At 35.4% G+C, this 27,789-nt stretch overlaps 1 protein-coding gene across 1 annotated transcript in view; it reads right to left on the bottom strand.

The window, feature by feature from the left end:
* LOC144980274 (uncharacterized) overlaps positions 1-27,789 on the bottom strand; it is a 61,908-nt gene that overhangs the window by 3,136 nt on the left and 30,983 nt on the right. The window contains exons 17-24 of the mRNA XM_078927906.1: positions 26,830-26,862; positions 12,942-12,995; positions 11,501-11,629; positions 9,504-9,551; positions 4,172-4,233; positions 3,348-3,480; positions 1,821-1,923; positions 486-581 (exon numbers count right to left, since the gene is read on the bottom strand). Coding sequence (XP_078784032.1) covers positions 486-581; positions 1,821-1,923; positions 3,348-3,480; positions 4,172-4,233; positions 9,504-9,551; positions 11,501-11,629; positions 12,942-12,995; positions 26,830-26,862 — 658 coding nt within the window. The remainder of the gene's footprint in view (positions 1-485; positions 582-1,820; positions 1,924-3,347; positions 3,481-4,171; positions 4,234-9,503; positions 9,552-11,500; positions 11,630-12,941; positions 12,996-26,829; positions 26,863-27,789) is intronic.

Here is a 27,789-nt window from a genome sequence, read left to right as displayed (position 1 = left end):
TACGAATGTGAGATAATGAGTGTGATGGTGATGTTATACGAATGTGAGATAATGAGTGTGATGGTGATGTTATACAAATGTGAGATAATGAGTGTGATGGTGATGTTATACGAATGTGAGATAATGAGTGTGATGGTGATGTTATACGAATGTGAGATAATGAGTGTGATGGTGATGTTATACGAATGTGAGATAATTAGTGTGATGGTGATGTTATACGAATGTGAGATAATGAGTGTAATGGTGATGTTATACGAATGTGAGATAATTAGTGTGATGGTGATGTTATACGAATGTGAGATAATTAGTGTGATGGTGATGTTATACGAATGTGAGATAATTAGTGTGATGGTGATGTTATACGAATGTGAGATAATGAGTGTGATGGTGATGTTATACGAATGTGAGATAATGAGTGTGATGGTGATGTTATACGAATGTGAGATAATGAGTGTGATGGTACCGTACATGACACAACCCCCTACCTGGAGCAAAGTCTGAGCTGGTTGTAGAATACCCAGACGTGGAGGACTGGGACTTGTATCCAACTTGAGGTATGTCCACCAGGCTGCTCTGGGATTCTGACAGAACAACAAAAATGTTTTAATTGAGCATTGTGCGGCTATGTGGTCTAGTGGTATGACACTCCCTTTCAGATCGGAAGGTCCTGGGTTCAAGCCTCTCGTTCGGCGCATAGTTAAGTCCTTGGAGAAGGCTCTTTATTCACATTCTCTCACGTACTCAGATGTAAATGAGTACCTGGCCGTTAATAGTGTTGTCTTTGTCCAAACAAAAATTTGTAATATCGCCTAACAGGCGTCATGTCCCGTTCTAAATGTTATGTGTTGCTGTTGGCCAGGGACCCCTTGTAAAGCGCTTTGAGCACGTTTAGTGGATATTGCGCAATATAAAAAAAAGCTCAAGTTTATTTACATAGAGCAATATCTACTAAACGTGCTTAAAGCGCTTTATGACTCCCTAACCAACAGCAGGACTTAAAATCTAGGACGAGACATGACGCCTGTTAGGCGATATTATATTTTTTGTTTTCAGCCAGAGACAAAGCTGTTAACGGCTAGGTACTCATTTTACACTTCAGTATGGTGAGGGAATGTAAACAAGAGCCTTTTCCAAGGACTCAATTATGCCTCGCTCAGAGTGGGACTCTAACCCTGCGCCTTCTGGTCTGATGGCAAGTGTCATACCACAAGACCACATAACCGCACAAGCTGGATCTCTGGCAGAGAAATGGAAAATAATATCTGAAGCAGAAATATGAAGCAGATGTAAGCTGAGAGAACTAGGTAACTGCAGACTGCATTTAAATCTGGCATTATAACTTGCAGTTGAGATATTATGGAGCAGGCACTGGTGAAAGATGAAGATCTGAAAAAGTGGGTATGATACAGTGGAGGACATAGCAAGAAAGAAAAATACAAGAAAAAAAACATCCCTCTGAGGTTTGGCTAGAGTCGAGGAAGACTGATTTTTTGGGGGATTGTTTGTTTTTATTTTTGTATTTTTCTTTCTTATTTTGCATAGCACTGTCTCGCACACATTTTATCAGGTCTTTAACTTGCAGATAGTAATCCAAAATACCTAAGTAAATAATTCAGAACAACAACACACACACACACACACACATACACATACACATATCATGATAATGAATAAATTCTTTAAATAAAAAATCTGGGGTAAAGTTTTAAATTTGTTTCAAATACCACTGATGTCGACAAAAACATCAAACATCAAAAGTTCCTATTGAATAAAGCATGCATTAAAAATAAAAACAAAACAAAAACCAAACCAAAACATACCATCATCAGAACTGTGGAGGCTTCCAAATGGAATGTTGGCGCTGTCTGTCTCATCCACTGACCTGGAATCGCTTGAGAGGGTGGAATTGGACCCACTCCAGTCCTGGATGGAAGGAAGGATGGATGGACGGATGAATAGAAAGGTGATTGGATGGATAAATGGATTGGTGAATAGACTAATGGATGAATGGATGGATGGATGGAAGGATGGATTGAATGATGGATGGACGGATGAATAGATAGGTGATTGGATGGATAAATGGATTGAAGAATATAATAATGGGTGAATGGAAGTATGGATGAATCATATATAGGAATATAGGAAGGAAATCAAAAAAAATTTCAATTAAATTAAAATTCCATTTTTTCATCCCTGTGTGGGAAATTTGTCTTAAGGGTCTATTCCAAGGGAAGACTGAAATAACCCAGGTGTTAGCCGCAGTGCAGCTTTGCAAACAGCCAGGGCGAGGTGGCTTGGTACCTTTTGGGCACGAAGCAAAGACTGTACTGATCAGTCACGCTGTCCCATGATGATAGATGGATGAATAAATTGATGGATAGATGGATGGATGGATGGATATGGATAATTGAAATCTAGTATCGGTATGAATGCAGTTGTGATTCCTTTCTGACCCCATTGTTCACTCAGTAGTGATTGGTTGACTGTATTAGTTCAATCTGGTAGCAAGAGACTAAAAGGTAGCAAGCATATTTCATTGTCCGTTTAGTGCTACAGAAACTGGGATAAACTTACAGGCTTTGAAGGACTATGAACTTGAAGTAAAAAATGACTGAATGAAGGAATCTTTGAACTAGAGAACTCTTACAAAATAGACAGATGATTGAACAAAAGAATTAGAAACTATGAACCGATATTTAAAAAAACAATAAATAATAAAGATAAAAATCAAATAGTAGAACATGGAACCGAGTATATCCCAATTTCCAAAGCAGTAAAGAGACAAATTGCTTGCTACCCTTTGGATAGAATGTTAATCTGTTACAAAATACTTTCCAACAGTTTCTAACAGACCCAACTTTCCAATTACTACTGAGAAAATAGGGGAGGGGGAAGGATCTGAAACAAAAAATATAAATCTTGACTTCATCCTGAATAAATCCTGATCCTTTTGAATGTGAAGTGAGTGCTCTACCAAACTGATCTACAAGGAGTTATGTGTGCATATGTGCAAGCAACTAGACCTCAAAAAGCCTGCAAGTCTACTTATGACCAGACATATAATCTGAAATCTCGTCATTTGAAGTCTTGTTCTCAGCATCTAGTCTTCATAATAGTAGTCCACAATTGTTGCATGTTTAATCCAAAGGTTGTAATGCAGTAATTTGTTAAGTTTCTTGTCAGAAGTTACACAATTTTAAAATATACAAAAACAGAAATAAAACAAAAATCAATCAAATCCAAATCGCAAAAAGCCGGCGACGTTTTTTTCGGTAATCCAATCGGCCGGCAGTAGCCGGCACTCTTGCACCCATGTATGCGTGGAAAAACAAAGCTGGTTGAAATACCTCTCCATTCTTGGGCAGGACCTCGGCACTGGCAGACCTCATCATGGCTGCCTGGATGTCTTGGTCTCCCATCAGAGACACGTCCACTGTGTGGTAGCTCAGACGGAGCTGACTGTCATCTTGGCTGTCCTCTCTACACAAATAAAGAAATGAATGAATGGATGAATGAATGAATGAATGGATGAATGAATGAATGGATGAATAAATAAATAAATAAATAAATGAATAAATAAATCAATAAATTAGACAAACAAATTCATTTCCCAGAATGGACAGGTGGATATGGCTGACATGGCCAAATTCATAGATAATGGCTGTGGTATAGATGTTTTAATTATCCTATTATCACTAGATAATAATAATTCTAATTCTAAAAATCATGATAATAATAATAATAATAATAATAATAATAATAATAATAATAATAATAATAATAATAATAATAATAATAATAATAATAATAATAATAATAATAATAATAATAATAATAATAATAATAATAATAAAAATAATAATAATAATAATCATCATCATCATCACCATTACCACCATCATCTCATCATTATCATCAACAAAATCATCAAATTGTTCTACAACTTTCCAAAACCATTACGATAATTTTAGCAGCCAAAGCAACAGCAGCATAACATAATCATTTTCACTTCTGCTTTATTGAATTATTTTTTTTTAATGCAATCTCTAATCCTTGCATAGAGAGTCAGGTGAATACAGTTTTGTGAGCATAACTCATAAACACGGATGGCAAAAAAAAATAACAAAGACCTGAGTGCCATCAACTAAGAACTATCTATTGATTCACTTACTTTTTAAATCCCGAATTCCTGCCATCACTGCCACTGTTGGCTGGAGGTGGGGGACGAGGAGGCTGATGGGAAAACACACACCGGTGTGAATAATATTGGAAGAAAGAAATCAATATCATATATATATATTGAATTGTGTTTGATACAAATATTGTACGAAAAGTGCTCGACATGTAGTAATGGAGCGAATTATTATTTTAATATTTACCACAATGTTTGAGGCAGTCTACATTAATGTTTCAGGCCTAATTAGCCATCGTCAGGACTGATTTGGTTTGTTGACTGTTGTTGTTTGTTGAAGTGGTTCCGGTTTGTAGTTGATTAACAAGAACTTCCGGCAATGTGGACACGTACCGTATATATCCCCCCCCCCCCCCCCAAAAAAAAAAAATCTTGAACAAATATACGGTGCTATGTCCACTAAACGTATTTGAATCGCTTTACAAGTAGTTTCCCTCGCCAACACCTACAGTTAACATGTAGGACGAGACATGATGCCTGTTAGGCAATATTACAAGTTTGATTGGACAGATACAAGGTTGTCAATGGCCACAGACATGTTAACCCTTCACAGACCTGACAAGTCACCATCATGTTCCTAAAGCAGAATCATAATGTAAATGTTGCTGCTCGAAGTTCTAAGAAATAAATAACAATGTGAAATTGAATGTAAGCTTCAATTTAATTATGAAAACAGATAAAATGAACGTTTCAGGTTTTCCCTTTATCAACAAAACAGGATGAGTGTTTCATTCATCCTGTTTTGTTGATAAAGGGGAAACCCGAAACGTTCATTTGATCTGTTTTCGTAATTAAATTGAAGCTTACATTCAATTTCACATTATTATTTAAAGCAGAATCAGAACGTTAGAAAATAAGAATTAGCCCCCCCAAAAATTTTATTGTAATGAATTTGTAATTTTACTGAACACAATCACTACAGACAAGCCATTTAGTTGCCTTCTACGACAAGCAAGCAAATCAGGAGTCCTATTATTCTTATTCCAAGAACTGCACGGTGAAGATGATGGAATTCTATTGCTTCAAAGGCTTGTTGTAACAGACACTCTTTGTGTATGGACAATTGACGGTCTTTGAATTCTACTTGGTGGCAGAATTGATTTCTCGAAGACTCCTCATTTTTTAATTTTATCATTATTATCACTTTTAAAATCAGAAATTTAGACAATAGTAGAGTAGAAGAGAGAAAATCTGAAAGATTTAGAATGAGTTGGCATGTATAATAATAATAATAATAATAATAATAATAATAATAATAATAATAATAATAATAATAATAATAATAATAATAATAATAATAATAATAATAATAATAATAAAAATAAAAGGCATCTATATCGCACATTTTCATCACCGTGTGATGCTTAATGCACGTTACAAATAAATATACAAAAGTTACATATAAAAACCGTATACCAATATCAATAGCAGCACTGTATGTAATAAGATATCAATACCATGAAAATGTAATGGTAAAAAGGTAGTGCTTTAACAATGATTTAAAACTATCAATAGATGTATTCCTTCAGGGATGAAAACAAGCATCGTCTCTAAACAGTCATGAACAAAAAAGAGTAAAACAGCTTTTAAAAAAAAAGAACAAAATACCAAACACGGAATGTTTCAGACTCAAAACCCTTCGTCAGCCAATAACAAAAAAAAAACAACCCATAAAAACATTAAAACATCATTTAAAATCCAGACAGACGGCAGAGAAATACTTTGCATGTCTTTTCCTTCAGTAAAAGTAATAGTAGAAAACGGTAAGGGCTGCCTGAAGCCGGTGATCGTAAAATACTAACGAAAGAGTGAAAATGGAAAGGCTTCGTATGGGAACAAAACAGACAATGGACGTTTCGGGTACAAACCCTTCGTCAGCACAACAGTACACAAATAACTGGAAACAAATAAAATATAATGAAAAATAACTTGTATCATGTACTCAATGGTGGTTGCAGTATGAATTACTGTTGTGCTGATGAAGGGTTTGTACCCGAAACGTCCATTGTCTGTTTTGTTCCCATACGAAGCCTTTCCATTTTCACTCTTTCGTTAGTAAAAGTAATAGAAGCATTCACTTGGTAAACAAAGCATTTCTATGACTGAGATCAAAACTGCTGTATTAACCTTGATTATAAAAATATTTTTTTTCTCTAAATTTGATATAAAAGATTTCCAGACACATTGTGTCAAAAGGTGAAACTTGTACTCTTATCAATTTTGATAATATAAAAATCTTACACCGTATTTTTATGTAGATGGTTTTGTTAAACTCTTGTAGTTTTGGGGGCTCTTCTGTAAAATTTAGAAATTGTAGCTTACAGGAGTTTTGAAGCTGAAATATATAATTCTGATCATTTTGAACTTCAAACTCTTGTTTCCCCTATGGTAAGGAAATACCCCAAAAAAAACAACACCACCCAGGGTTGGGTGAAATCAACATATTGTTTTATTTATTTAAATTGAGGGTCCGGATAGCTGAATTGGTAGAGCTTCACAAGCAAAGGGATTGAGATTGATTCCGTGAGAAGTCAAGATTTGTTTTTTGGACCTCCCGGTTCACCAAAGATTGGGTAGCTGGGTTTTCTAGATCTAGTGTGGAAAGTACTTTACGATAGACTAGCATCCTATCCAAAGGGTAGCAAGCAATTGCTATTGTTCATTTAACACTATATAAACCGGGATAAACTCTGGCTCCATGGGCCTAATCATGGGTCTGAAGGACTATTTTTTTTATTTAATTCAAAAGATTGGGAAGGAAAACCACAGAATCCAATGTATATCTATAAAAACAAAGACAACACGTCACCTTAATTTATTATTGCCACATGGTGTTCGAATTTTTAACGCACAACTGTGATTTAAATTAAATACTATCTTTTAAATATTCACTCACAAGTTCGGACTAAAGGCCAATGATTGGCCTATCTCAATTTATTAAATTAATATATAAGGTGTTGCTATTGGTTCTTGGTTGTATATTTTTACATTGTCGCCATAGATTCTCAACTTTGTGTTTATACATTTTTATGCATGCCACGTCTGTAAACGAATTTCCATTTTTTTTGATGAATAAAGTATATATTATTATCATAACATGGGAGATAAATTGTATATGGTTGGCTGTTGGAATAAATGTCAATACTATAACGATAATTAGGATAATCAAAGCTGTATATCCGATACCCTGATCTGGTATAGAGTGAATGCATTATCTACCAAATTCAGTCCCTTGAATGGTGGACAAAGGTCTGGAATCTCACTGTTGTGGCTTGTTGTTTTAATGAATAGTTTGATTTTGTAAGAATTATTTACTACCATCGAGGCCCCCCCCCCCCCCCCCCATCCTCCCCAGATAGTGTTTACACATGTGCTGTCCTCTTAATAGTGTTCAGTGTGTTGGACGCATCGGAGGGTCTGAATCTGTGATAAGTGCATTCAAATAATAGTCAATAAATTCCTTGATATGGGAAATAAGCGAGGGAAGCTGAAAAATCAACACGTATTGGTCTAAATAAGCACTGATATGAATTATCTAATATTGATGAATTTTCATGATAAAATTCCACCAAAAAACATTTGCAAAGAAATCACTTTAAACTATCAAGTCTTATATTATCCTATTTTTGTAATACAACATCTATTTATTTACTTAGAGTCATGAAACCCAAATAGAAAAATGTGCGTTTGGCTCAAGAATCTGACATTGTCAATACCTCAATTTGACCCAATTACCAAAGTGAGACCCTTCATCCCGTGATGGTAGTGGTGCCAGACGGCCAAATGCTTATTTGTCAAGGTTAAAAATTTTGCGCTCATAGAATTAAGGGCTTGAGTCTTGTTCACAATACAGTCATTAAGTCCTCTCATTCATCTATCTCCTCATTAACAATGAAGGGCTTGAGTCTTGTTCACAATACAGTCATTAAGTCCTCTCATTCATCTATCTCCTCATTAACAATGAAGGGCTTGAGTCTTGTCACATAGTTAGTCTCTCATTCACTATCTCATACAATGAAGGGCTTATCTTTTCACATACAGTATTAATCCTCTCATTCATCTATCCTCATTAACAATGAAGGGCTTGAGTCTTTTCACAATACGTATTAATCCTCTCATTCATCTATCTCTCATTACAATGAGCTTAGTCTTTTCACATAAGTATTAATCTCTCATATCTACTCTCATTAACAATGAAGGGCTTGAGTCTTGTTCACAATACAGTCATTAAGTCCTCTCATTCATCTATCTCCTCATTAACAATGAAGGGCTTGAGTCTTGTTCACAATACAGTCATTAAGTCCTCTCATTCATCTATCTACTCATTAACAATGAAGGGCTTGAGTCTTATTCACAATACAGTTATTGAATCCTCTCATTCATCTATCTACTCATTAACAATGAAGGGCTTGAGTCTTATTCACAATACAGTTATTGAATCCTCTCATTTATCTATCTACTCATTAACAATGAAGGACTTGAGCCTTGTTCACAATACAGTCATTGAATCCTTTCATTCATCCATCTCCTCATTAACTAGAGACGCAACGATTGCAAAGAAATCAAAACTGCAAAATTGGTGGGAATAGGAAAGCCTTGAAGCATGGGAGGAAGGGAGAAAAAAGCCTTTACAAATTATTATAGTAAAACATATTACTCATCAATTACTTATAATCTGACTTACATAACTCCAGAGCTGAAATTTAACTCTCCCGTATTCACGTGAATGGGCAAATCAAACAAATCTGTTCCATTTTTATTCATGTTAAACTCAAGACAGTCAAATGAATGGATACTGAGAACTGAGAATAACCCATCAATGAAAGAGGAAAAAAAATTATGAGAAACTAAATCATTCTTGTTGTTTCAGAAAGAAATATCACCCTTAAATAAATTAATTAATTAATTAATCAATTAATCATAACAATAATAATAATAATAACAAAAATAATAATAATTATAATAATAATAATAATAATAATAATAATAATAATAATAATAATAATAATAATAATAATAATAATAATAATAATAATAATAATAATTAATAATAATAATAATAATAATAATAATAATAATATAATAATAATAATAATAATAATAATAATTATAATAATAATGATGATGATGATGATGATGATGATGATGATGATGATGATGATGATGATGATGATGATGATGATGATGATGATGATAATAATAATAATAATACATTCCCTTTATTGATCCCCAAGGGGAAATTCGTCTTTAGGGTCTCTAATGAATATTGGGGGGAGAAGGAAGAAAAAGCACTGAGTAAAGGATTACTTACATATCCATCGACAGTGTCATAAAATTGTGTTAGGATATTCACTGTATGCTGGAAATGATAATTTAGCGTAAACAAAATCATATTTATCTGTCGTGATAGGGAAGAAAAGTTGTGAGGCAGGTCATACCTTCTGCTTTTCCAGTTCCAAAATCATTGGAATTGTGTATTTAACTAGTTCTTCGGAAGACTAACAATTAATAAATAATAGAGCTTTATATAGCGCAATATCCACTAAATGTGCTCAAAGCGCTTTACAAGGGGTCCCTGACCAACAGCAACATATAACATATAGGACGGAACATGACGCCTGATGGGCGATATTACAATTTTTCGGACAAAGACAAGGCTGTTAACGGCCAGGTACTCATTTTACACCTGAGTACGTGAGAGAATGTGAATAAAGAGCCTTTTCCAAGGACTCAACTATGCGCCGAGCGCGAGGCTCAACCCAGGACCCTCTGATCCGAAAGCGAGTGTCATACCACTAGACCACATAGCCGCACTAATAATGAATAGGTTATGTGTTGATTAATAAGGTGACATAACTATTTTACTAACAGGACGTAAAGGCAGATTCTTAGTAGACTAATTAATTTCTAGACTGAAACCAAACACATCAATTATTATACAAGTAAGTATCCAGTCCACCGGAAGAGTGGTTTTACATTTCCAATGAGTTTGGAACCAGTTTTCTTTTATATGACACTTTTGCTCCCTTTTGGAAGTTTCCAGACCTTATTTCCTCTCTATCATTTGGTTTATTTGAATTTCGAGGTTTTTACTTATCAATACTTTTAGTGCCTTCATTCATGAAGTCTTTTGGACAAGATGCAAATATATATCGATGGCCCGTTGATCAAACCTCTGTGGTAGCCTCTTTGCGATACTATACTTCAGAGGTTTGATCAACGGGTTTCTATTGTCTTCTGGCACTTTTCTACTCACTTCATATCTTGTTGTTACCAACATAAGTGCCTGCTCCACTCACTTTTCTGAATTAAAAATTCACCCCATACACCGGAGCATACTCAATGTCTCAATCGTTTCTATGTTATATGTTTGTGATGAGAATATTGGCTATTAAGCTTAACTGCTGGTCAAAATTACTTCGTGATGGTGGCGAACGAATCGGCGATCTCAAGAAGTGGGTGAGAGAGGGATCTAGAAATGACTTTGGGTTTGAAACGAATATTTTGTGTTCGTGGATAGCTCACACGGTAGAGCCACGCTCTCACCTGCCAGGCGGAGTTGTCGTACCAATAAGGTCGCAGGTTCAAACCCCACCACCGCCGCGAACAAAATTTTTATTCTCTATTGTCTTCTGGCACTTTTCTACTCACTTCATATCTTGTTGTTACCAACATAAGTGCCTGCTCCACTCACTTTTCTGAATTAAAAATTCACCCCATACACCGGAGCATACTCAATGTCTCAATCGTTTCTATGTTATATGTTTGTGATGAGAATATTGGCTATTAAGCTTAACTGCTGGTCAAAATTACTTCGTGATGGTGGCGAACGAATCGGCGATCTCAAGAAGTGGGTGAGAGAGGGATCTAGAAATGACTTTGGGTTTGAAACGAATATTTTGTGTTCGTGGATAGCTCACACGGTAGAGCCACGCTCTCACCTGCCAGGCGGAGTTGTCGTACCAATAAGGTCGCAGGTTCAAACCCCACCACCGCCGCGAACAAAATTTTTATTCTCTATTGTCTTCTGGCACTTTTCTACTCACTTCATATCTTGTTGTTACCAACATAAGTGCCTGCTCCACTTAATTCTATTTATGTATGTATATATATATATATATATATATATATATATATATATATATATATATATATATATATATATATATATATATATATATATATATATATATATCTTCTTTGTCTTTTCCATTCCAACATCATACCAGATTGATACCCTGGGTCACATATTCTCTATTCCCAATGTAGTTTTTCAGGCGTTGTTACTTTGTGTTGCCCACTACTTACCCGTTTGGGTTTTGCATCCTCTTTGATACTGTGGGTGCCGGAATGGGTCTTCCCCCTGGAGTGTTTGGTGTGGACCCTCCCTCCAGACACGTGGAAGCTGGAGCTTCGCTTCTCATCATTGTCCGTAATCTACAATACAATTAAAAAAAAATAATTGAGCTTTTATATAGCGCAATATCCACTAAACGTGCTCAAAACACTTTACAGGGTGTCCCTGGTCAACAGCAACATGTCGCATGTAGAGTGGGACATGACGCCTGTTAGGCTATATCGCAATTTTTTCAGACAGAGACAAAGCTGTTAACGGCCAGGTACTCTTTTTACACCTGAGTACGGTGAGAGAATGTGAGTCAAGAGTCTTTTCCAAAGACTCAATTATGCGCCGAGCGAGGCTCGAACTCAGGACCTTCCGATCCGAAAGCAAGTGTCATACCACTAGACCGCATAGCAGCACAATACAATAATAATAATAATAATAAATAATAAATGGCATTGGCATCGCACCTTGCCGGGGCTCTAGGTGCTTTACTTTCTTAAAAGAAATACAATGACAAATAAAAACATAGCAATAGACATTACATTTTAAACACATGATAGGAAAAAACTTCATTTCTTCTTCTTTCAGCTTATCCCGCATTTTGTAGGGTTGCCATAATGAATGCCAGTGTTATCTACATCATCATCACTACCACCACCACGACCACGACCACCATCGTTATCATCACCACAACAACAACAACCATCGGCGAAAAAGCCTTTTCATTCATAGCTCCACGCCTATGGAACGCATTTAGTCCTCGGACAAAGTCCTGTGAAAATTTATCATCTTTCAGGAAATGTCTGAAGACTGAGTTGTTCCGCGAGGCTTGTTTTTTATAAAATAGATGTTGCTTTGATTTTGTTTTTTCGTATGCATGCTTATTATGTATCATGTAGTGTCGTGATTTTTAATTTTGTTGTTTTTAAACATTTTTATTTTTATTATGTAAAGCGCCGCAGAGCACGATTAACGTGGATGTTTAGGCGCTATATAAATTCATTATTTACTACTATTTACTATCATCATCTTCATCATCATAATGATAGCCATCTCACCAGAACTAGACAAACTAGAAAAACCCACTCAAAAACACGAAAAAAACACCAATCTACAAACTCAGACATCTTCAAATATTCATTTGCACACCGCACTATCAAACACTGGAACACTCTTCCCGAATCATGTGTGAACACAACAGATTTAGAAACATTCAAACGAAGATTATCAAAATTCTTCAGCCTAAATACCAACAATGGTCGTCACATTCAACAACTCGCTCCGCCCTCGAATGCAAATACTCAGAATCGAGTTGCCTTCGAGTAACATTCAGATTCTGATTCATTATTATCATCGTCATCATCATCATCTCAACCCCTAAAACCATTTAATTCATCAACTTACATTAGATATCTTGGTGCGCATGTCAGCTATTGCCTTCTTTCCTTGAACTTTAACCTGAAAGTAATAAGAAGAATGAAGGACAATTTTAATGATTAATTCACATTACCAGTTCACTCACTTCCAATGAAAATGTTGCTACTTAAAACAAAAAAAATTAAAAAAGGGGGTGGGGGGAATAGAAGAATCAAAAAAATTTAAAAAGGGGAAAAATAGAAGAACGCAAAAAAATAGGGGAAAGGGGTGGTGGGGTGGGGGTGGGGGTGGGGGAATAGAAGAATAAAAAAAAAAATAAAGCGAAAAATAGAAGAAACAAAAAAAAAAAGGGGGGAAAAATAGAAGAACCAAATTCTTTTTTAAATGAAGAAAAAAATGTCCCTGTTTAGTATCAGCATTAAACTGTTTTATTTTTATAGAGACAAATGGTTTGAAAGTTTTGGGTTCCTTCTGGGTCTATGAAGTAGGCAAATGGTGAATTCTATATTAAATCTGTTATGTGAGAAATAGTGGAAAGGATTTTAACCAGTTGACTGTCGTGTCTGGAAAGACATGGATTTTAAAAATTTGGCCAGAAAACTCCCCATCAAATATCGATCGATTTAAATAGCCCTCATCTTGGCAAAGACTCTCAAACCTGGGACCTCGCAAGGTTTTCAAGGGATCCCAGGTTTAAGAGCTTTTGCCAAGCTAAGGGTCATTTAATCAATCGATACTTGAAGGATGAGTTTTCTGGCCAAATTTTTAAATACCCGTCTTTCTACAGTATGGCAGTGAATTGATTAAGAATGAATCAATGAAATATGAGGAGAGAGAAAATAAAACACGACTGGGAGAGGGAATAAGTTGTAAGTAAAATCAAATGAGGCGACACTAGAATGAGCAATAATCAATCATAAGCACAGAATTAAAACTAAATCATTAATAAAGCAACTAAATATAAATTAATGCAATGAATTGGAGGAACCAGAAATGTTATAACTTCTATATTCAGTGTGCAGGTCTTGTTGTATTTAAATAAATGTAATGAATTGGAGGAACCAGAAATGTGATATCTTCTATATATTCTATATTCAGTGTGCAGGTCTTGTTGTATTTAAATAAATGCAATGAATTGGAGGAACCAGAAATGTGATATCTTCTATATATTCTATATTCAGTGTGCAGGTCTTGTTGTATTTAAATAAATAAAATGAATTGGAGGAACCAGAAATGTTATAACTTCTATATTCAGTGTGCAGGTCTTGTTGTATTTAAATAAATGTAATGAATTGGAGGAACCAGAAATGTGATATCTTCTATATATTCTATATTCAGTGTGCAGGTCTTGCTGTATTTGAATAAATACAATGAAATGGAGGAACCGGAAATGTGATATCTTCTAGATTAAGTGCGCAGGTCTTGTATTAAATAAATGTAATGAATTGGAGGAACCAGAAATGTGATATCTTCTATATATTCTATATTCAGTGTGCAGGTCTTGTTGTATTTAAATAAATGCAATGAATTGGAGGAACCAGAAATGTGATATCTTCTATATATTCTATATTCAGTGTGCAGGTCTTGTTGTATTTAAATAAATAAAATGAATTGGAGGAACCAGAAATGTTATAACTTCTATATTCAGTGTGCAGGTCTTGTTGTATTTAAATAAATGTAATGAATTGGAGGAACCAGAAATGTGATATCTTCTATATATTCTATATTCAGTGTGCAGGTCTTGCTGTATTTGAATAAATACAATGAAATGGAGGAACCGGAAATGTGATATCTTCTAGATTAAGTGCGCAGGTCTTGTATTAAATAAATGCAATGAATTGGAGGAACCAGAAATGTGATATCTTCTATATATTCTATATTCAGTGTGCAGGTCTTGTTGTATTTAAATAAATGCAATGAATTGGAGGAACCAGAAATGTGATATCTTCTATATATTCTATATTCAGTGTGCAGGTCTTGTTGTATTTAAATAAATGCAATGAATTGGAGGAACCAGAAATGTGATATCTTCTATATATTCTATATTCAGTGTGCAGGTCTTGTTGTATTTAAATAAATGCAATGAATTGGAGGAACCAGAAATGTGATATCTTCTATATATTCTATATTCAGTGTGCAGGTCTTGTTGTATTTGAATAAATGCAATGAATTGGAGGAACCAGAAATGTGATATCTTCTATATATTCTATATTCAGTGTGCAGGTCTTGTTGTATTTGAATAAATGCAATGAATTGGAGGAACCAGAAATGTGATATCTTCTATATATTCTATATTCAGTGTGCAGGTCTTGTTGTATTTGAATAAATGCAATGAATTGGAGGAACCAGAAATGTGATATCTTCTATATATTCTATATTCAGTGTGCAGGTCTTGTTGTATTTAAATAAATGCAATGAATTGGAGGAACCAGAAATGTGATATCTTCTATATATTCTATATTCAGTGTGCAGGTCTTGTTGTATTTAAATAAATGCAATGAATTGGAGGAACCAGAAATGTGATATCTTCTATATATTCTATATTCAGTGTGCAGGTCTTGTTGTATTTGAATAAATGCAATGAATTGGAGAACCAGAAATGTGATATCTTCTATATATTCTATATTCAGTGTGCAGGTCTTGTTGTATTTGAATAAATGCAATGAATTGGAGGAACCAGAAATGTGATATCTTCTATAACTTCTATATTCAGTGTGCAGGTCTTGTTGTATTTAAATAAATGCAATGAATTGGAGGAACCAGAAATGTGATATCTTCTATATATTCTATATTCAGTGTGCAGGTCTTGTTGTATTTAAATAAATGCAATGAATTGGAGGAACCAGAAATGTGATATCTTCTATATATTCTATATTCAGTGTGCAGGTCTTGTTGTATTTAAATAAATGCAATGAATTGGAGGAACCAGAAATGTGATATCTTCTATATATTCTCTATTCAGTGTGCAGGTCTTGTTGTATTTAAATAAATGCAATGAATTGGAGGAACCAGAAATGTGATATCTTCTATATATTCTATATTCAGTGTGCAGGTCTTGTTGTATTTAAATAAATGCAATGAATTGGAGGAACCAGAAATGTGATATCTTCTATATATTCTATATTCAGTGTGCAGGTCTTGTTGTATTTAAATAAATGCAATGAATTGGAGGAACCAGAAATGTGATATCTTCTATATATTCTATATTAAGTGTGCAGGTCTTGTTGTATTTAAATAAATGCAATGAATTGGAGGAACAAGAAATGTGATATCTTCTATATATTCTATATTCAGTGTGCAGGTCTTGTTGTATTTAAATAAATGCAATGAATTGGAGAACCAGAAATGTGATATCTTCTATATATTCTATATTCAGTGTGCAGCTCTTGTTGTATTTAAATAAATGCAATGAATTGGAGGAACCAGAAATGTGATATCTTCTATATATTCTATATTCAGTGTGCAGTTCTTGTTGTATTTAAATAAATGCAATGAATTGGAGGAACCAGAAATGTGATATCTTCTATATATTCTATATTCAGTGTGCAGGTCTTGTTGTATTTAAATAAATGCAATGAATTGGAGGAACCAGAAATGTGATATCTTCTATATATTCTATATTCAGTGTGCAGGTCTTGTTGTATTTAAATAAATGCAATGAATTGGAGGAACCAGAAATGTGATATCTTCTATATATTCTATATTCAGTGTGCAGCTCTTGTTGTATTTAAATAAATGCAATGAATTGGAGGAACCAGAAATGTGATATCTTCTATATATTCTATATTCAGTGTGCAGGTCTTGTATTTAAATAAATGCAATGAATTGGAGGAACCAGAAATGTGATATCTTCTATATATTCTATATTCAGTGTGCAGGTCTTGTTGTATTTAAATAAATGCAATGAATTGGAGGAACCAGAAATGTGATATCTTCTATATATTCTATATTCAGTGTGCAGGTCTTGTTGTATTTAAATAAATGCAATGAATTGGAGGAACCAGAAATGTGATATCTTCTATATATTCTATATTCAGTGTGCAGGTCTTGTTGTATTTGAATAAATGCAATGAATTGGAGGAACCAGAAATGTGATATCTTCTATATATTCTATATTCAGTGTGCAGGTCTTGTTGTATTTAAATAAATGCAATGAATTGGAGGAACCAGAAATGTGATATCTTCTATATATTCTATATTCAGTGTGCAGGTCTTGTTGAATTTAAATAAATGCAATGAATTGGAGGAACCAGACATGTGATATCTTCTATATATTCTATATTCAGTGTGCAGGTCTTGCTGTTTTGTGGGGTTTTTTTGTTGTTGTTTTTTTTCAAAATATTCCGATTTCTTCTGATATCTCTAAAGTTTCTCATGCTTTTCCATTGTGAAACCCTAACGATTCAAAGGGGAAAATTGACTTTTACAGATAAATTCAAATTCCACTGTCGAGTCCATCCAGACATAATACCGTTTTGAGGTGAGTGGGTCACGAATGTGATTTCAGTTTTGTGTCTGGATGAAGCATGACCAGGAAATATATAAATGTATTTAAAGGTAGTGTGTGTGTGCATGTGTGTGTGTGTGTGTGTGTGGGTTTGTGTGTGGGTGGGTGGGTGGGTGGGAGGGTGTAATTTTCTATAATTTTATTATGGAAATAGTGACATAGCGTAAACAATACAACTTTCTAAGCCTCTACACCAATAAAATTAATAATGATAATAATAATAATAATAATAATAATAATAATAATAATAATAATAATAATAATAATAATAATAATAATAATAATAATAATAAGGACGATAATAACGATAATAACAGTAAAAGCAGAGAAACATTAATCAACAATTCTGCACTTTAAAAGTAATTAGCAATACCTGCCAAAGCAAAAAAAGGAAAAACACAAGAAAAAAAATTCATCCCAAAAAGTCAGCCGGCTTCAACCAGGGCTCAAACCTCAACCCTCCTGATCACCTACCTGATTGTGAAGAATTTTACAATAATAAAACCGTCCCAGCTATCGAGCAACCTCTGTGGTGTACTGGAAACACATCTGATTGGTAATCAGGAGATCTAAGGTTCCATTCCCAGTCGAGTCAGGCTGATTTTTGGGGATGAATTTTTTTCATGTACATTTTTTCTGCATTGTCTGGCACTGCCATATAAACTTTTCCATATTTGTGACCCTTCGCCTCAAAACGGTATTAAGTCGGGATGTTGAAAATTGAATTTATAGCCAGAAATATCAGACTTATGTTGAGTTTGTATGTTTGATTGAGGAGAATGGATACCATATTTTAGGGTACTAATGCCAACAATTTATATTTTTGACCAGTTTAACATTTAACTCGGAGTTTATGCAAGTGGTTCGTACCGACATAATACCGTTTTGAGACGATGGGTCACATTTTTGAACTCACACCAGTGCCTGCTCCATTATTTACTACTTAATGCTTAAGCATACGATAAAAATCTCAAGACTTAATATTAAATGAGATGCATGCCAAAATACAAAAATGATTCTGCATATGCATATATATATATATATATATATATATATATATATATATATATATATATATATATATATATATATATATTCCGATAATAAGCACAAAAGAGCAGGCATATGCGACAGCAATATCAGTCAGACCAATAAAACTAAATTCAATAATACGCCAAAAATTGAAGACGAAACATACAATAAAAGGAAATGGCCAAATTATAAATAAAACGAAACATACAGATAAAAGGAAATGGCCAAATTATAAATAAGACGAAACATACAAATAAAAGGAAATGGCAATTATAATAAGACTGAAACATACAAATAAAGGAAATGGCCAAATTATAAATAAAACGAAACATACAGATAAAAGGAAATGGCCAAATTATAAATAAGACGAAACATACAAATAAAAGGAAATGGCCAAATTATAAATAAAACGAAACATATAGATAAAAGGAAATGGCCAAATTATAAATAAGACGAAACATACAGATAAAAGAAAATGGCCAAATTATAAATAAGACAAAACATACAGGTAAAAGGAAAATGGCCAAATTATAAATAAGACGAAACATACAGGTAAAAGAAAAATGCCAAATTATAAATAAGACGAAACATACAGGTAAAAGGAAAATGCCAAATTATAAATCAGCTCGGGGATTCTTAGCCAGTTTAAGAAAGAATGGCAGAATTGTCTTGTCTGAGGTAAAATAGAAAACGTAGATAAAATTCCCTCTATGCGGCTATGTGGTCAAGTGGTATGACACTCGCTTTCCGATCGGAAGGTCCTGGGTTTGAGCCTGGTGCTCGGCGCATAGTTGAGTCCTTGGAAAAGGCTCTTTACTCACATTCTCTCACCGTACTCAGGTGTAAAATGACTACCTGGTCGTTAACAGCGTTGTCTTTGTGTAAAATTGTAATATCGACTAACAGGCGTCATGTCCCGTCCTACATGTTAAATGTTGCTGTTGACCAGGGACCCCTTGTAAAGCGCTTTGAGCACATTTAGTGGATATTGCGCTATATAAAGCTCAATTATTATTAATAATTATTATTATTATTGATATCTATAGGGATTGAAAAATATCCGAGATAACCCAGATATGACTCCTGCCATACTCTCGATTTTAAAAAAACAACCAAACTCATTTAAAACATTTTGGCCATAAAACTTGCCTTTAAATATTGATGGATAAATGGGATCCTCCACTTGTCAAATATTCTCAAACCTGGGACTTCAAAGAAGTCAGTTTGAGAGTTTTTGACATGATGAGAGTCATTTTAATCGATTAATTTTTAAAGGTTGAGTTTTCTGGTCAAAATTTTAAAAATGTCTTTTTTTTAAAGAAGTACAGAAGAGTTGCATAACTGAGAGGCAAAGTATTGTCAGTTTTATTGTATTGGTTGGCATCGAAGTCATGTTGGTTATCCTACTTTATAAAAAAAAAGCAGAAAACAAACAAAACCCAAATAAACTTGAACATCTTTATAGTGCAATGTACATGAAACATGCTCAAAGCGCTTTACAAGAGGTCCCTAGCCAACAGCAATACTTGACATGTGCGACAAGACATAACGCCTCTTAGGCGATATTGCAATTTTTTTTTTCTGACAGATACAACGCTGTTAACGACCTGGTACTCATTTTATACCCGAGTACAGTTACAGTGCGAGAAAGTGAGTAACGAGCCTTTTTCCAAGTGCTCAACTATGTGATTCGAACCCTAGACCTTCTGGCCTGAAGGCAAGTGTCATATTTTTGACAACCTTACTTCCCCTCAATTACTTGAATGAATATAACAGGTTGAAAAAAAAATAAAAAAAGAACAAAATACCAAACACGGAACACGCTTCGGGCTGAAAACCCTTCTTCAGCAAATTTGAATAAGAGTAAAAAGATGGAAGACATCGCTTCAAATCCAGACTGAAAGCAGACAAGTATTTGGCACATCCAGCCAGCAAATATCGATTGACACCATAAGGCTGGGTGGACTCGACAGTTATATGTGGCACATACAGATATCAATAACAACCCACATACAGATATCAATAACAACCCACATACAGATATCAATAACAACCCACATACAGATATCAATAACAACCCACTTACAGATATCAATAACAACCCACATACAGATATCAATAACAACCCACATACCGATATCCATAACAACCCACATACAGAGATCAATAACAATCCACTTACAGATATCAATAACAACCACTTCAGTATGAACAAAACACCACATACGATATCAATAACAACCCACATACGATATCAATAACAACCCAACATACAGATATCAAGAACAACCACATACGATATCAATTAACAACCCCTTACAGATATCAATAACAACCCACTTACAATATCAATAACAACCCACTTACAGATATCAATAACAACCCACATACAGATATCAATAACAACCCACATACAGATATCAATAACAACCCACATACAGATATCAATAACAATCCAAGGACAAGAAATCAAATGAATAACTTGTATAGTAAAGGGGTAGGTAAGATGCAAAAACGTTTGATGAGTCAAGGTAGAAAACGGTTGGGGCTGCCAGAAGCCGGTGGTCGTAAAATACTAACGAAAGAGTGAAAATGGAAAGGCTTCGTATGGGAACAAAACAGACAATGGACGTTTCGGGTACAAACCCTTCATCAGCACAACAATACATAAATAAATGTGGAAAACAAATAAAATATAAATATTTTATTTGTTTTCCACGTTTATTTGTGTATTGTTGTGCTGATGAAGGGTTTGTACCCGAAACGTCCATTGTCTGTTTTGTTAAAATACGATAAGCCTTTCCATTTTCACTCTTTTGTTAATGAGTCAAGGTGAGTTCTTTTTGAGTTTTGGGATTGGGGGTGGGGGGAGTCTTGTTTGACTTATAGCCTGATGACACTAGGACTTGTCTTTAGATGCCATTTATAGATCAGTGCATGCCTTCTGAGTTATCGATAGTAAAGCAATGCTCAAGGAAGAGAAACAAAAATGATCTCTTTGGATGAACTTTAACTTTTAACTGGAGCTTTTATATAGCGCATTATCCACTAAATGTGCTCAAAGCGCTTTACAAGGGGTCCCTAACAAACAGCAATATGTAACATGTAGAACGAGACATGACACCTGTTAGGTGATATTACAAAATGTTTTTTTCTGACAGAGACAACGCTGTTAACAGCCAGGTACTCATTTTACACACGAGCAAGGTTAGAGAACGTGAGTATAGAGCCTTTTCCAAGGACTCAACTATGCGCTGAACAAGGCTCGAACCCAGGACCTTCCGATCTGAAAGCAAGTGTCATACCACAAGACCATATAGCTGCACAACTAATAAGCTAATGAACACAATTCAGGTTTTTTTTTTCTTTTGTGGTCATAGACAAAAAAAAAATTTTGGTCTGTGTCAGGCTATGAATTTACGAAAGCTGCAGCTGTTAGGGTGGACTGTTGCCTTCGTCAACTTAACTCACTCAACCCTAACACCGACTATATCCGTAGTTTACCCAGGTTACTTTTACCCCATGTCTATTTATTACATTTTTCTGAGATAAATTATAGGCGTAATATCAAAGCTGTTTTAATGTGTGCATGTTAATGGTAGTTGAATAAAACTATCTATGTACATGCTCATTTCTAATACATTTTTTCAATTTTGAAAAGGAGCAAAAATCTATAGGATTGAGTGAGTTAAGGCCTGATACTGACCAAAAAATTAGTGCACAAAAGAAGACGAAGATCAGAGAACGAAAGTGAAAAGTGAGTATTTGTTACAAGTGCTCAAGGGAAACAACTGATTTCATTAGTTGAGCTATTGACTACAACACACAATTAAGTTTTTCCCCCCCCCATGTGATCTTCGTCTTCTTTTATGACAGATTTTGTTTTTGTTAGTATCAGGCCATGAGTTTAAAAAGGCCACGGGTGGGGTGGAGTGGGGAGGTGGGGGGAAGGAATGAATGACTGAGAACGACAGTGTCCATTAATCAGACTATCACTACACAACAACGACACGGGCAATTGTTTATCATTTATCAACAAAGGAATTGGAGGTCTATCAGTATCTCAAAGGTATTGGAGGTCTATCAGTGTCTCAAAGTTATTGGAGGTCTATCAGTGTCTCAAAGGTATTGGAGGTCTATCAGTTTCTCAAAGGTATTGGAGGTCTATCAGTGTCTCATAGGTATTGGAGGTCTATCAGTGTCTCAAAGGTATTGGAGGTCTATCAGTGTCTCAAAGGTATTGGAGGTCTATCAGTGTCTCAAAGGTATTGGAGGTCTATCAGTGTCTCAAAGGTATTGGAGGTCTATCAGTGTCTCAAAGGTATTGGAGGTCTATCAGTGTCTCAAAGGTATTCGAGGTCTATCAGTGTCTCAAAGGTATTGGAGGTCTATCAGTGTCTCAAAGGTATTGGAGGTCTATCAGTGTCTCAAAGGTATTGGAGGTCTATCAGTGTCTCAAAGGTATTGGAGGTCTATCAGTGTCTCAAAGGTATTGGAGGTCTATCAGTGTCTCAAAGGTATTGGAGGTCTATCAGTGACTCAAAGTTATTGGAGGTCTATCAGTGTCTCAAAGGTATTGGAGGTCTATCAGTGTCTCAAAGGTATTGGAGGTCTATCAGTGTCTCACGGGTATTGGAGGTCTATCAGTGTCTCACAGGTATTGGAGGTCTATCAGTGTCTCAAAGTTATTGGAGGTCTATCAGTGTCTCAAAGGTATTGGAGGTCTATCAGTGTCTCATCTATGAAAACGTCGAGAGATGTTGAGTGTTGACGGTGACTGGATGGTGAAAATAATTTTAGAACTCTGGGGATTCCTACTCATTATTCTTCCTGAATAAGACAAATTACTGCATCTAAATAATATTCGGGAATTCAGTATCTTGCTAGCTACAACCAGTGACAGCTATAGAAAACAAAAGTGATGGCATAAAAATTGGTGCTAACTCGCAACTCGTAGTATATGGAATGGAAAGGTGGTTCTATAAAGCCTGGAGGTGGGAAACAAATGAAGCCTTGAGTGAGAAGCACAAATAAGCAAAGTACAAATAAAATGTGCTTAATGTCCCGACATCTCAGTTGGTAGAGCACTGGCTTCACACGCAAAGGAACCGAGATCGATCCCCGGGTGTAGTCGAGATTTTTTCTGATCCCCCCTGTCCACCCAGCAGTGAATGGGTATCTGACTCTGTAAGATTTTAGTGGAAAGTACTTTGCAATAGACATAACATCCTATCCAAAGGATAGCAAAAATTTGCTATTGTCCATTTCACGCTATAGAAACACCGGCTCCATGGCCCTAATGGCTCTGATGGACTAATTTTTTTTTGTTTGTTTTTTGTCTAACTACAACACAGCACAAGGATATTTCTCTTCTTATTTGACCAACAGCTGATGCAATCTGTTGTCTTCACCGTCCTTCAGTAAGATATTCCTTCAAACCAGATAATGTGATAATGTGTGTAAAGTAACTTAGTCATAATAAAGGGGGCCAGAGATTGTCACCCATCCAGTGACTAAACATGCTCAATCACTTCAACACCCCTTGCCATTGCTACGACATGAGACACTGTAACAATCTGCTAACGACAAGACAATTATTAGCTATGAACAAAATTTAATACATACAAGCTTAGAAAAAAAAAACCCAACGAAATACAAAACACGGAATGTTTCGGACTCAGAACCCTTCTGCAACCAATAAAAACATCACATGTACACATCACTTAAAAGCCTGATGATGAACCATTGTTTGTATTGTTCTTGTTATTGGCTGAAAAAGGGTTTTGAACCTGAAACGTTCTATGGTTTGATATGTTGTCCATTTTCTAAGCTGTTTTATTCAATTTTGTTCAGTACTTTTCAAGTTCACAGCTTCTAGTAGTTTAGTATGGCAATCATTTTGGCCAGAAATTTAATTTATTTTTTCCCTTCTATGGTGCAGAAATTACAATTGTACAAAACCTTCACTCATTTTTCTTTTTCCACTGGATGGTGAAAATAATTTTAGAACTCTGGGTATTCTTACTCATTATTCTTCCTGGATAAGTCAAATGAAGAAGTATGGAAAAGAACACAGCAGAAACCATTATTATGTTATATATAAACATAATTCTGATTTCTCTGATTTCATGCACATCCATGCAATAATTAGAATCGTGTACTAGTTCATCTTATCACGTGACTCATCGCCTTAATTTGGTATTAAATTGGGCTGAACAGGATATGGAAAAATATTTTAAAAAAGAATCTAGAACTACATATAAATATCAAAATAACTTTAAAAAAAAAAGAAATTTAAGGGATTTTTGTAGATCAGCCAAAGGCGTGAAACATAAAAAAATCTGACCATTTTAATTTCAAAAATCCTAATTTAAGTCAGATCAAAAAGCAAGGTATGATTTCCCTCCTTATGATTATGAAACTTCAATTTAAATTGGTTAAAAATTAATCTGCTGTTACATGTAGTCATATATTCATGTCCTATTATGGGACAGCGTGGCTCAGCGGTATGTTTTTTGTTTGTTTGTTGCTTTAGGTCTCTTCCAACACAATTGAGGTTATATGAGAGACCGCTGAAACAAAAAAACAAGCAATCTAACAAAAATAAGTACAAATGTAAATCAAAATCATAACCTAAAGATATCATAAGCTAAATTATAAATAACCAAGAACAAACAGGCAGAAGATTTACAGAAAAAAAAATATCCCCTGTCAAAAATACAATCACAAACCAAAGAAGCAGGATAGGCTAGTAAAGAGAAGAAGAAACGACATCACTATCGGATCGTACACCAATGCGAACATCATAGGTATATGATTCAAGGGTGATGCTCCCATCCAACCACCCGCTCAGCGGTATGGACTTTGCTTCGTACCCGAAAGGTACCGAGTTCGACTACCCGCCGCGTTGTGTGGCCTTGAGCAAGTCACCTAACCTTAGCTCAATTTGTGGCGCTGCACTGCTGCTGACGCCTGGGTTATTCCAGCCTTCCCTTGGAATAGACCCTAGGTAAAAATTTCCTCTTAGGGATGAATAAAGGGAATTTATTTATTTTATTACTAAAATATTGTCACCACTTTTCCACACACACAAAAAAAATTGGTTTTAAAAAATCAAAATATGAAGGAGAAAATCTACATTTGGCCAATTTTGACAAAAAAAATTATTAAATAAAAAAAGTAATCTAACATAACAGATTAAACTCATGAAAATAACTAAAAGAACGATAAAAGTTTGGTCTAAAATCAAAATATGAGAGAGAGAAAAAAATCAATCAGAATGTGGGTAAAATCAAACATGAACGTACGTCTGTAAAAGTAAAATATGTGGAAAATATAAGGAGTAACAGGGACGCCCATTGCTTAATCAGAAAAGCCTGAAATTTTTTCTTGCAAAGACCATATTATATGAAAATATTTGGAACAAAACTTCTCTTCATTAAATGGAATCACCCTTAAATCATAGAAAAGGACACATATCCGTCTAGCGTCCTTTTAACCGATACCTTTAAACGACCAATTCTCTTATCATTAAATAAAAAGACAACTCACCAATACTGACCAAGATCAGTCAGAAGAATTTTTTTTTAAAGCAGGGGTTCTAGCTTTAGCAGGGGGCGGGGGGGGGGGGGGGGCGCATCACTACATTTCTATATTATATTATATTATATACCTTATATTTTTCCATATGTTTTGACAGACTCACTTTAAGCATTTTTATCTTTAAAAACAAACTGAATCAAAAAATCGAATTCCGTGTTTAAGAATTTCAATTCAAGTTTCGGAAGTTGGTTCAACTAGGCACAAAGCCGCCAACTTGAAATTTCAGAAATTCATAGTTTCTAGAGAAAAAAAAGGGCAAGTGTCTTTAAATAGCTTTAGAAACAAATAATTTGCCCTTATAGGATCTAAAAATGCTACAAAGTCCTGAATGTGGGAACTAAGCTTTCCTTTTCAACAAGACTTATTGAATCAAAGAAGCGAATGCATCTCTGTAGCTGGGGTCAAAATTCGTATTTCTATGAATTTTTCGTAGTTCTAGGCAGATCTGCTTTGGCATAATACCAAATTGAAGGGGTGAGTCACATATTAATAACACCTGCTAAACGGACAGTCATTCCTCATATCAAAGGGGGTAGGGTGGGGGGGGGGGGGGGGGGAAGATGGTGTGGCGTGATGTGGTGTGTAAGGCGTAAAGGAGAGGGGAAGGGGTGGTGGTGGTGGGGTGGTTGGTGTCGTGTTGAGAGAGAATAGATGAATGATGATGATGATGATGATGATGATGATGATGATGATGATGATGATGATGATGATGATGATGAAGATGATGATGATGATGATGATGATGATGATGATGATGATGGGTTACGAACTTACAGAGTTAACAGCTCCACTCATCATGGGTGCGGCCTGGTGTAGTGAGTGTAACAATATCAATGTCAGCAAGAAATCATGACAGTAGGAGTGAGTGGGGCAGGCACGTATGTTGATAATAACAAGAAATCAAGTGAGTAGGAAAGTGCCAGAAGGCGACAGAGAATAAAAACTTCGCTGCGGTGATGAGGGCTCAAACCTGCGACATTACTGATACGACAACTCTGCCTAGCTGGGGAGATCGTGACTCTACCATATGAGCTATCCATGACCCCACACTCTACCGTATGAGCTATCCATGACCCCACACTCTACCGTATGAGCTATCTATGACCCCACACTATACCGTATGAGCTATCCATGACCCACACTCTACCATATGACCTATCCATGACCCCACACTATACCTATGAGCTATCCATGACCCCACACTATACTGTATGAGCTATCCATGACCTCACACTATACCGTATGAGCTATCCATGACCTCACACTATACTGTATGAGCTATCCATGACCCCACTCTACCGTATGAGCTATCCATGACCCCACACTCTACCGTATGAGCCATCTATGACCCCACACTCTACCGTATGAGCTATCTATGACCCCACACTCTTCCATATGAGCTATTCATGACCCCACACTCTACCGTATGAGCTATCCATGACCCAACACTATACCGTATGAGCTATCCATGACCTCACACTATACCGTATGAGCTATCCATGACCCCACATTCAACCGTATGAGCTATCCATGACCTCACACTATACCATATGAGCTATCCATGACCCCAAACTATACCGTATGAGCTATCCATGACCCCACACTATACCGTATGAGCTATCCATGACCTCACACTATACCGTATGAGCTATCCATGACCCCACACTCAACCGTATGAGCTATCCATGACCTCACACTATACCATATGAGCTATCCATGACCCCAAACTATACC

Source organism: Berghia stephanieae, chromosome 9 (assembly GCF_034508935.2).
Source record: "Berghia stephanieae isolate SIO BIC M18660-M18661 chromosome 9, UCSD_Bste_1.3, whole genome shotgun sequence".
Lineage (NCBI taxonomy): Eukaryota > Metazoa > Mollusca > Gastropoda > Nudibranchia > Aeolidiidae > Berghia > Berghia stephanieae.
Note: the sequence above shows the minus strand (reverse complement) of the source record. Positions and strands in the feature narration are given on the sequence as shown.